At 41.1% G+C, this 12,674-nt stretch overlaps 1 protein-coding gene across 1 annotated transcript in view; it reads left to right on the top strand.

Annotated features, from left to right (window-relative positions):
* The window catches only part of AGBL4 (AGBL carboxypeptidase 4), a 922,470-nt gene that overhangs the window by 759,165 nt on the left and 150,631 nt on the right, over positions 1-12,674 (top strand). The window contains exon 9 of the mRNA XM_065655883.1: positions 8,403-8,514. Coding sequence (XP_065511955.1) covers positions 8,403-8,514 — 112 coding nt within the window. The remainder of the gene's footprint in view (positions 1-8,402; positions 8,515-12,674) is intronic.

Here is a 12,674-nt window from a genome sequence, read left to right as displayed (position 1 = left end):
GCTAATGGACATATCCTTGACTCTAACTTTTGATGAAAATTATGCATGCTAACTAACGAAGCATGGGTAGGCTGCTTGCAGGCAATGTGTATGGGTTTAGTAATGCTGTGCAGAGACAATAAAAGGGGCCTTCTTTCCCACCAACCCAAAACAGATGGATACTTACATATGCAAACAGTCATTTGCAAGCTGAACCTGTTACAGACTATGCAGGAATACAGTCAATATTCTGGCTGTTTATGGAGGAGTGTGTTAGAGCCTGTTAGCAAACAGTCATAAAAGGCAGCCAGCAATCGTGCTCTCTAGTGCTGGGTAGTTAAGCCTTGCTAGTTAGTATTCAGCCAGCAGTTCCCCAGTCCCGCGTTGCTTTTCTCTTTACAAGCTCATCAGAATAGCACACACCTTGACAGTTTTGGTATCAAGTCAAACACTCGCTTCAGGATATCAAAGGGGAAAAGGCCTTTGTGGTGATGGAGATGGATGACTTCTGGCTGATTTTTGGCATGACCTATTGCGAATGTGTGGGCAGCATTGCTGCCTTTGCATTAGTGATGTTCTGGATGCAAATAGTCTGGGAGCCTGTAATGTAGTGGAGTTATCATTTAATCCTGTTCAGAAGAGTACGGGCAAGATCAGGTACAGTGCTAAGCCTGCCCACCAGGTGTTAGAGCAGGTTCTCAGACACAGTTGAATGCATCAGTGTTTGGATCCAAAGACAAGCAAAATGGCTGAATTAAGGCATAGTTGAAAAACACCCACAACCCATTCACGATCCAGGAATGTCTTACCATTTTATAGTAATCTCCAACTGTCCTAATTCCAGAAACTTGGATGTTTCTAATGTCCTATCCACTCATATTGCCCTTTTGGGATCAGATTCGGAAAAGCCTAGAGAACAGTCAGCTTCAGCTCAAAGAATAAATTAGATGCCAAACATTTAACACACCATATAAATTGAAGTTCTCTTAAACAAAAACGTGGTCCTTCGCCTCTTGGGTAGGGTGACCTAAATTAGCGGGTGTCTCTTGCGTAATTCACTGTTTGTCCTAATTGCTCTTTTGTGAATTGGGGACAATGTGGTCCCCTCTTGTACCAGTGCTGTTGGGAAAATTAGTCCATCACTGTTTCTAAAGCAGTTGTGTCCTGCAGTGCTAAGCACTGTAGAAAAGCCATGAAGAACTGAATAGCTCTGTCTTCAGAGAAGGCTTTGAGAAGCATGCGGTAAGCAGGAGCCTAGGGCTACCTATTGAACAATAAGAAAAAGCCAAAATATTGAATAATCCACTCATTAGTGAACGGTGTTGATCCTGTGCACAGAATAAAGCAAGAGCCCTGTCAAAAAACACCCTGTGCTCCTGTAGTTAAAGGCTGTCATAATAATGACAGACACAGGGCTGAATGAAGGTTTTATGTATCTGTGTGGCTGTGGTATAGCCAAACTTTTAGGAGCTGAACTTTTTGACATTAAGGTTGGCTCCTTTGACTGCAGCTTTCTGTGTGTAATAGGTCTGACAGTAAGAGCTGAACCATCTCTGGTTCATACAATGCTGGTCTACGGCCAACGCAACAGTCCTTTCCTCTTGCCTGAAGGTGAATAGGTAAAGCAAGACTGCCAGCTTCATCTGCCAATATGTGAAATGTATGTTGAAATGTGGGGGAATGTCATTCTGTAGCAGCTGGAGTATTCACTAATAATTGTGAGGTGTGTGGCATAATGGATTAGTTGCGTAGTCTGAGGAGGGGCAGAAGTGAGAACAAAATTATAATTCAAGATGAGCCATGTCTCCAGAAATGCTTACGTGTATATTAGCTGTTTTCTGTGAACCACTGCAATGAATTTACCTTATCTCTACCCAACCTGCCAAAGGGGACTAAAGCCAGGGATGTGGAATGATAAAGAAATGCAAATAGTTTAAAGGAGGTCTGCCTGTCTGAAGGGAAAGGTGGCAAGGTCTGTAAGAAGACAGGATTAGGGCATTGTGTGGAAGCGTCAGGCAGACTGAGGAGGAGGGTCTTGACCTGTTGATGGCACTCAGAAACCCAGTAAACTGAGCACATGTGAAGTTAAAATTCTCTTTCTCAGTTGTTTACAGCTTGTGATCCCTGAATTGCAGGTGGCTTTTGGACTACCTCAGGAAAGAATGCTCATGTAATATTACGTACATGAGATTTCTGAAGGATCAGTGGCTGCAGTGGAAATTTTTGGGGATCCAAATGCTGGAAAAAACCCACTGTCTACTGTGTTCCTCTCATTAAGTCAATGATATCTTTGGTTTTGAAAAGGCCAAACAATGAATCAGGCTTTAAAATGGAAGAACCGTAGGTGTTCTCAGTAACTTGGTTAAAGCATCTGGGTGCATGAGATTGATGTGCTGGTGTGAGTCAGCATGTGGATGGGAGTGGGAGTCCCAAGAACACCTTTCCGGGCCAGGACAGATGAGACCTGCTGCTGCAGGGTGTTCATTCAGGGAGACACACACATGGGGCCAGACATGTGCTTTCTATGGGATAACTTTGCTAAACAGTTACTTGCCTCCCAGGGGATGCACTGGACAACCTGTCCCTCGAAAAACTGAAAATTGGGGTGGGCACCATGCAGAAAAACATGTGTGGGAGGCTGAGCTACACTAGCGATAGGATCTTGCCATCTTACATCCCAGGCACACTCACAGGGTGTGATTCTCTTAACGGCGGGGTGGGTTTTTATTTCCAGCATTCTGCTTCATACCCAGAAATGCTTCTGGCATTACTGAGGACCAGAGGTGTATAGGGAGAGTTAAATACTGGAATTGAGATATATCCTGAAGATCAGAGAAGGGAACCTGCCTGTGTTGGGTGGGGATGCGTGTTCTCCTTGGTGTGTGTCTGTAACGCCTATTACCAGCTCTGAGAAATGCATGTATTCATCAGAAGGAGAAAATATCCCTTTGTGTTTATTCTTATTTAACATTGTTTACACAGAAAATGGAGAAACACATCTTTAACCGTCATGTACTATTTAAAATTATGTCAGTACACCATGCAGTGCTCATTCTGTAAACATCTACTCCACCATGTGGTCTCTGGGAGCTAATGCTGTTCTGCTCTGTATGGCCACTTGTGTTCTGCCTGGAGCACACTGCGGTGGTTATGTTAAACAGCCTTTGTGAAGGTTTCCAGAGCTCTAAATTAAAAATGCAGAAAGCTGGAGAGGGGAAGAGAGAGTTGGGATGGGGGTTTCTCTGTAGCTGGAGTGTTAGGATGTCTTGCTATCTAATTGCCTTGGAACATGTGGGCTTGAATGAATCCTCTTTGATGAATAATAGGCAAATGCATAAATTGCAAAGCCCAAGCACCTCAACGGTGAAATGCACACTAATGAAGACTCTGACTTTGACGGCAGGTGTAGAGTTGGTTTGTAAAATGTCGTGAATATATCAGGTTTAAAATGATATATTTATTAAAAGAAGCAAGTGTTCTGTGCATTCCTCTTGTATTCACTCTCTCATACTGCACACCTACTTTTCCTGCATGATATCGCAGGCTGCAGCCTCACAGCAGTTTCTTGCTATAGCTCTTGCTTCCAAGAAGTGCAACAATAGAGACCAATTACCCTCTGTCTCCACTCTTATTGCAATAAGCCTCAGGAAAAAAACCACCAAACCGAGTGCACCCCTTCCCCCACTACCTTTTCAATTTCAAATTCTAACCCTGTTGGTCCTGCCATTTGTGGATTTGAACTCCCTGGCTTTGTGTGTGGCATTATCTGGAGATTCACCTGGTACTGATCCAATGAACCAATACAACCTTACAAAGCTGAAGAGAAGAGTGTAGACTTCTCTTTGTAATAAATCATATGCCATGAAAAAGGATTTCTTTAACTCCTTTCCTCCATTATTCTCTGCATCTCACCTTGTGGAAATAGGTCTGTTAGTGAGAGACTTAGACTCGTGTAGTAGGGAAAATGAACAGGGGAAGGAGAACAGAAGTGAAAGGAAGGCAGAATTCTTGGAGGTTTCTATAACTTGGAGATTCCAGAAAGAAGAGGCACAACCTGAAAGAATAGGAAGCAGCCCTAAAAATAAACCCAGCGTAGGTTTTGGTACTAAACCTCCCTCAGTTCTAGAAAGGGACAAAAACAGCTGCATAAGAAATCCTTATAAACTGGTGATGAGTTAAGCCCCCAGAGGCCAGGAGGTTCTGTCCAGATGACTACCCGGCAAGCAGAGTGCTGGTCTGAACATCTTTGGTTTTCCTGACTTGAGCTGGTAACCTCTTGAGATCTGGCTGCCTCCCAAGTAGGAAGGGATGAATACTGCAAAATGTTTCCGTTTCCATTTCAATATTGAAACTCATTTGCTTTGACTGAATTTGCACTGTGTTTATATAAATTTATAAACACTGTAATCAATTTATCTACTTACAGAAAACAGAAATTTTAGGAAAAGGATGGAGAACGTTTGTGAAATGCAAATTCTAATTCAACAAGTATGGTCACAGAACCTGATTTAAATGTACATTCAATCGCAAAGCAGAAGAATACTATATGGTCTGTACATCTAGTGAACTTGAATGAGCATAATCCAAAATTCAAACTACTGTTAACAGCATTTTAAATTACATACATGTCATTTTTCTGTGGCGGCAATGACTATGTGACACACAATCCAGGTTTTCAAAGTATGAATGAAGACTACAACCAGGTAATAGTAGCTGTTTGCTACTTTGCTTGTTATAGAAAGCTCACCTACTTCTCATACTTTTTACTAACCTATGGGAGTCCATGGCAGCACATTATTCTTATCTGGCTCCATGTCAATATTACCTGCCACATTTGTAAGAGCATTCATGGGTGCGGCCATTAAACCTCATGGAATAGGGTATTTTCCAGTGCCCTTACTCTGGAAATGTTCACCTGCTCCAATCCTCACTAATTTTGAAGATGTTTTTGTCATCTGTTGCATCTCTTGGAGTCTGCAATAGCTCCTCTTTTGCTCTCCTCCATCACGTCCTTCCATAGATCATCCTTAAACAGTCCTTTGACGTAATTTAGGGCTTTTTCCCTTTTTAAGTTCGTACAGAACACATTTATTTTATTTACTGCACAAACTAAACCTAATCTGTATAGGACAGATTTGGAGGCCCTTTCTAAATCTGGGGAACACTTACAGGCACATGAGGAACCGTTCTGAAGCCAATGACAACACTGTCAGAACAAGTAAGAGGGCTGGTCTCAAATATTGAAAGATCCTAAATTATATTGGAAAAAGGTTGTTTCTCATTGTAGAGCTGCTGTTTCCAGAATATACTTATATTTCTATTTTGCCAAGCCAGTGCTTGAAGCAGCAGGTAAACAGTTAAGCAATGGAAGCAGCAAGCAGTGTGTACTAGAAATGAGCTGGTTTAAGATTGGTAGAGGGAATTAAAAATTGCATCTTGCACTGCTTTTTAAGTTATCCTGTTCACGTTCTTGCATTGGAGGTATTAGCCACAAGGGAGATCACATCATCTGGGAGCAAGATAATATAATGAATGCGGGATCTGTAATAGGCATGTGGGAGACTCTTTACCGTATGTTTTGGTCATGTCCTGATATACGTGAGCTTTGGGAGACAGTTCTACATGTAACAGAGTCAATAATCAAATCTGAAGTAGCAAGGAACACAACTTGATGTTTCCTTAGAGAGACCAGAAGTTTGCAACAGATGAATAAAGAGAGAATGTGGTAGATACAAATTTGTCTTCAGGCAAAAAGGAAAGAAAAAAAGACTTTAAAAAGGGAAAAAAAAATACACTGTTCCTAGAGTGGAAAGAAATAGTAATGCCTATATCAGAAATTTAATTAATTGTTGTTACATTGATAAAGATGTGATACACTACATCAAAGACCAGCTAAATAATATTTGGAAATTAATTTGGGTTCCTATTAAACAGAGCTCAGAGGAGCTTCCCAAATGAATAACTTGTTTGTCAAGCATTGTTTCCTTCTATTTATAAAGTCTTCTCAAGTAAAGACAACTATTTTCAACTGTTCTTGTTGCTTGGAATGAACTATGAGATTCATCACTAACCAGATATTCATGACTCATTCAAATATTGCAAATTGCAATGCCTTAGTATCTAATAGAAACTTTTGTTCCCTATAGGGATGACTAATATAAAGTTATTTTAAAAGCTCCAAACCCCAAATTTAATATTGACAATCCATGTTTGAATTTAAAATTTACTTTTGGTGCTCTGCAGATTGGCCACTTCAATGTGCTTTGGAGATCAACACACTGGAATCAAAACATACTTGTTTTCTGTAGTGTTATTAGTTTTAAATATTCTTAAAATAAAATGCAAATGAGACACATTAACCAGAGAAGGGGATATGATTTCAGGTTCTGATCTCTTTAGAAATATATCCTGTAGAGTCAGCATGTTGTTTTGTTGGGAACTGTGCCAAAATACAGTAAGACTCATGATGATCGCCACAGTTTCTGCTTCTGTTAAATGAAAAGCCTCATCCCTGTGATTCTGCTCTTATACTAGTTTTATCCTGGTGTAATTCCACCATTGTCTCTGGAAGTGCTTCTGATTTTATATTAATGACTGAGAGTTCAAAACAAGATAGAATTTAGTAGAACTCAGTGGAGAGAGTTTACCTGAAGACCAAAAAAAAAAAAAAAATAAAAGAGAGGGAGAAATCTTATATAACATGTTCTGATTTGTAGTGGGATGGAGACAACTTTCAGAGTTGTCTGTGGATTGCAGCTGTTGGAGTGTCCAGAGATGAAATCCATCTGTTCTCTAGACAAGCAGACAAGTGACCACCAAGACGAGGTGGCTTTCTCCACCATCTTGTTCATCCATACACCAAGTCAGCAGTGATGGAGTTGCAGAGCTGGCAGTGGGCATTTGAACCCCCAGACAACTTGATGGTTGGGTTTTCCAAGGCCAAGGAGCATGGCAGCTCCTGCCTCCTTAGCTTGCCATAAGAATTTTTACAGATAAATGTCCTGTTAACTTTGTATTTTTTGTTTTATAGGAAAATATTCATTTATCATTTTTGGAAATGAATTTAATCCTCTGGTTTCATCCCCTCCCTTTTATTAGCATTTCACGTTTCTGTCTTAGCTTTTATTTGGCTTTGATGTATGCAATAATTTGTTTTAGTTGTTAGAGAAGTGAGGCATTTTCTTTTTGCCCATTAAACTTATGGGTTTTGGTCATCAGATTCTTAGAATTTTTGTCAAAGGGTAGCACTACTGGAATAAATCTCTATTGTTTGCATAGGTGCGTTTAAAAGATTAAGGCTGAACAGACATTCTCATAATAGACCAGGGATCAATGAAAGCTCTTCTTTTCTCAAGAAGCTTTAAGGCTTAGCAGTGAGGTTGATTTGTTTGTTTGTTTGTTTTAAATATAGAAGAAGTTGCATCTCTGCCTGGGCTTTTATTATTTGTGTGGTCTTTTGTAGAATTCCTGAGCAAGATCTACCCAAGGTCCACTGGTCTCAAGCTCACCTTGAGGTGACAGAAGGGACTTCTCTCCTTGCTTTCATCAGTGGCCACAGATTGTCTAGGTGATCTCTGTGCCAGTCAAGCGACATGATATCTCCCTCCTATTTGTGCGACTCCCAGCTCTTTAATTTCTTCTGTGTTCACTCTGCCAGCAGCCCATTGAGTTTCAATGGGACCTCACAAAGAATGGGATATTACTCTGTGGGGCTGGGGGCAGCATAATTAGGACAATACACTGAGGGGGATATGAGTCAGGGCAGGAAGGAGAAGCCAAGGTGGTAAACATGCTTCAATACCCATAAGGTTTGACGGCCAATAAGCATTTTAACTTCGTGTCTTCGTTGGCTGACTTTTGCATGGGCAATTGCGGGAGAGTAAGACACTGAGCCCTGTGTGAGTGAAAGTTACATTCATGCTTTAAATCCTTTAAGCATATACTTAATGGCCATTGATTTCAATGTTCTTAATGGCTTTGCTGAGTCAAGGCCTGAGTGAGGGCAAAGTAAAGGCCTGGTGATGCAGTTTATGAATCACCCTCATAGCCGTAGACCCCCAACTAGAGCATTGAGGAGAAGGGAACCTTGGAGGCCAAGCAGACTCTTCCAGTGCCAGCGTGGCAAGCTGGCAAAAGGCAAAGGACAGAGTCAGCGTATGTGTTGTAGAGAGGAAGAAGGCTGAATGATCAAAGATGTTTCAGTCAATACTCTGCTGTTCACCTTATTTCTAAAAGAGGCCTTTGCTGCAGGCTTTCCTCGTCCTTGGAGGAGCATTTGCTTTTGTTTTTGTTTTTGTTTTTTCCACGAGAATAACTTGTTTAAATACATAAGCTGCAGAATATAGTGCAATTTTGCAGCTGAAGCTAGAAGAGGCTGTAGCCCATATATGTCATTTGTGTGTGTTGTTTTTTTGTGTGTGCAGATGCTCCCTGATGGGGTTTGATTTAAACCGGCACTGGGCAAATCCATCTCCTTGGGCTCATCCCACACTGCACGGAGTGAAACAGCTCATCATCGAGATGTACAACAATCCGGTGAGTGGGGAGAGGTGATGACAGAACAGCCGCTTGCTGAGGTACCGACTCTCCTGCTGAAGGGTTGTGCAAGATGCCAGTAACTCTGACATAGTTTAATCCAGTGGCAAACCAAAATAAAAGAGAAGTAAGCACACACCACCCCCACTGCATTAGATCAGGGAACATTCGTGTCCTTTGTCACAGGAGGCATCAGAGTGGAGAGAGCAAGTGAAATGAAGTTCAGCTCAGATTAAATATGGAATAATTCTGAAAGCAGGGCCAAAATTCAATTGAGCTGCTCTCGTGATGTCCTGAGCTGGATTCAAAACAGCAGGCCCCCCAAATTGAATTACTGAATGGCATTGATATTTAATCCAGAGCTTCAGCAGGGGTTGCCATGTAGCGTGCAAAGCAGGAGGGGGATAATATTTGCAAATATTATATAAATACACACGCACACACTCATGCTCACTCAGAGAAGCAGAGGTGTTCTTGAAGGTGAAATCTTACCTAATCAGAAGAGATGGATTGCAGAGAATATGAAGGAGTGGGAGGGAGGCAGACATATACTGAATGTTTGACATCACAGCACAGAGGGATTATTGAACATGGCACCTAAGAAAAACTGCTGAATGAAGGTGGAGATGGCTTGGAAAAAATCACTGCCAAAAAAATAAGATTTTATAGATGACATTTTTTTTTTCCCTGTATGGAATTCCTGGTATTTGTCCTTTATTTTTGCTTCCCATTGTGGAGATGGCATTTGGATCTTTAATTCCCTGAAGTTTTGCTAATGTGGGTGGTGGAGTTTTTTGGTGTTTGGTTTTTTTTCCGCTAGTCTGACAAAGGATCTGGTTTCCCTTGCTAATAAAGAAAGAGGTTTCTTACTCCCGGCTACATCACCTATAGGATAAGAGCTCCTTTAATTTAAGTACTGCTTTTCCGAGTACATCTAAATTTGACGTTTTGTCTTCCAGCTAGTAGTATTACCTGTACAGAAGGGGGTTTAGGTACGAGGTAGATAGATTAATAAAGAGTAACCTTACATATGGAGAGGAATCCAATTGCATAGGAAATATTTTCTTAGACTTCTAATTGTTTGGCACAGAATTTTTCTTTCTATTCTGTTTGTGAAGCACCTACCATTATGCCTGTGACCAAGACTCCTAAGCCTTGTTGTATTAGAGTGATGATGATGGAAAGTAAAGACAGGAGCTTTACAGCCAGCCTGATCTTTCCTCTGTTTCCTACCCCAAAGAGCAAGGTAATTTTCTTTATAGATGACGGAGAAAGCATGCAGGCTGCTTTGTCTGAGAAGAAAGGTTTTTTTCCAAGAATGAAGAGGTTCTTAAACTTTACAAGAAGGTTGGGTGTAGGGAAATGCTTCTAGCTAGTAAAGCAACAAATCCTGGCACTATTAAAAGTCACTGTCAGTAAAATAAAGCTATTATTGGGGAGAAAAAAAAAAAAAGAGAGAGAGAAAATATTTTATTTTCAGCTTCGTCCTGTTCCTGGGAAGATTTGAAAACTCTGGTAGTTTCGAGCTGCCCTATGTGTGAAGAATGAATTTGCTTACGGTGGTGGCTAAAATGAAAAATCAAAAGAAATGTTTGGTCAGAGTTGGTCTGAAATTGAGATCTATTTTTCTTCCATCTCTCTGTCTCCCACTCCTCCCCAGTGATCAGCCTGCGATTAACCAGTAACAGTTCATTTCCTTCTGGGGGAAAGAAAAAGGACCATTTCAAAAATAGAGTAACATTTCATTTTCAGAGTTATTATTATTTTTTTAGTACTATTTAGGATTTTTTTTTAATTAAACTACCAGCATTGGTGGTAGTGGCTCTTTAGTTTTATTTCTCAGAATGAGCTGCTCACCAAAAAACTTATCTGGTTTTATCATCCCCTAGTCAGTACTAGCAATTCTGACAGTTTTGGAGACTCTCAGCAATACAATGCAGTATAAGGGATTATTGGTTTTTTTCAGGCAATACCAGATTCTTAGTGCCTCTGATCCTAGTAATACTTGTATGAACAGACCATATCCAAAGTGCTGGTGCAAAACGGGAAAACATTCCAGCTGCCTCAGAGAGAGGGCATGGGACTGTACATGTGCTGTCCTGCCTTAGCAGTGACTGGTTTTGCTAAGTGTTGAGATTTAAAAAAGCCATCTCTCCCCTCCTGACAAAGAGCCAGAATAAAAACCTACTTTGAGTCACTTCAGGCTGCTAAAGACTTTAACTACTGTCCAGGTATAGAGCGTAACTTTAGGATGAGTAACACATGATAGGTGGTTGGCTGCATGTGTAGGTGAACCAGTTGCAGGAGGGCTGTTGTTAAACTGTGACGGATCAGCGATTATGCATTTCAACACATCTGTCCTGCCACCCTCTCCTCACCTGCAGTGTCCCCACACTGGGGAACATGAAATGAAATTAAATAAAATGCGAAGTAAAGTTCCCTGAAAAATAATGTAATAAAAAATAACCTTCATCCCTCCCATTCTAGACAAGATCTACCATGAAGAGCTGCCCTCGAGAGATTGGATTGTTTAAAGCAGAGGAAGTTCAGCTTCATGTTGCCAGTACAAATGGCTCAGTGCAGGCCTTTTAGATGTATTCATTCCCTTAAATCATTTAAGGAAAATTAGCTGCCATAAGAGCATAAAACCACATTTTAAATATTGCTGTATAGGATGATTTTTCTTCTGCTGCTGCAGTGTGGAAGATAAGCTGTTTCCTTTGAAAAAAGTTCATTCTGGAGGGAGGAGGATGACTGACACAGAAATAAGTGAAGTGGGTATGAGGCGCACACACAATGCCATAGCTACAGCGATTCCAGCACTGAGCGGTCCAAGGCTAAGTGTTTACTGTATTTACTGTATAAAAATAAACCCAAGCACCTGTGGCTCTCTGTTCTTCTGAGGTTTACAAAGTGTGCTTATTTTACTTTTAAAGTGTATCAAATTCCATAATGACCATACCATCTTAAGGAAGGAGTGGATGGGTCAAGAAATCAGAAAACAATAGGAAGCGTTTGATTTCCATGTCACTGATTTTGAAATAATCACTCCTGATGGTTAATCTCTATCATTGTATTGGCCTATGTGAGGCGAGAGGATATTCTCTGCCATTTCAAGTAGTGTCAGTCTTGCAGGTGAGACTAAAGTGACAGACTTGTCCTTCTAGATTGTGTGGTCTTGGCTGGAGGTATTTCTGGTCTTAAGTACCTTTCCCTGCCCGTATGCCACACATACTGCCTTCCTAACTCTCCACCAGATGATATGTGTAGATGGTTCCCCTGTCTGTGCTGGAGCAGATTAGCAGAATTAGCTCAGAACATAAATGCGTTTTCCAAACCAACTAAGCTGACTTTTGTCTGAAGTACATCAAAGGATGTTCATATGGGCCATTCCAGCAGCTGAGCTGTGGGGTCAGGGAGTTCTGCGAGGGCACAGAGAGCTGTTTGGAGAACGAATGTCTATGCCTAGGTAAGGAATCTAATAAAGCATATATGCACAGCTAGATTTATAACATGAACAATCTGATTGAATTCAGCAGTGTTCTTTGTGTGCCTGTGGTTAAGCAGGTGTTTAAATGTTTTGGACTGGGGATTGAGTGCTTGGCACTGGCAAGCTCAGAATACGGATGGTCTATGGAGACCAGGCAGTCCTTATCTCTGGGATAACATGAAGCCTCAGAAACAGAGAGAGCAGTACAACTGTTTGATTGTTGGTCAGGTTTCCTGTGGCCATCCAGCACTTTTCTCAACAAGCAAATATACTCTTCAAAACAAATTTAATGAGTGAACTTAGGTAGTGAGTTCAGTGTCATCTCTGTCCCCTTGAGTATGCGCATTGTGATATGGCCTTTAATCATAGGGCCTCGTGTTATTCTCTCAGCTAGACCCCTGCCTCTCTGAGTTCTCCAAATGGAAAACTTCCACATAATAAGCAGCTATTCAGTGTTTTGTTTTAGCTTCACTGTTCATTGTGCAGCCCTGTCCTGTATTTACTGTGTGCTATTCAGATCCTGCTCTGAGGATAGAATTGAGGATAGAATCTCCTCGTGGGCTTTTTTGTTTTGCTCATTGCTATACCCTGGGAGCATTTCAGAAGCGTTAATTATTTTGGTGGGGACCCCGTGAGACACAAATACGTTATCCTTGTATGGATAGGAAAC

The sequence above is a fragment of the Caloenas nicobarica genome, chromosome Z, assembly GCF_036013445.1.
Source record: "Caloenas nicobarica isolate bCalNic1 chromosome Z, bCalNic1.hap1, whole genome shotgun sequence".
NCBI lineage: Eukaryota > Metazoa > Chordata > Aves > Columbiformes > Columbidae > Caloenas > Caloenas nicobarica.
This window is presented reverse-complemented; position numbering and strand designations above follow the sequence as displayed.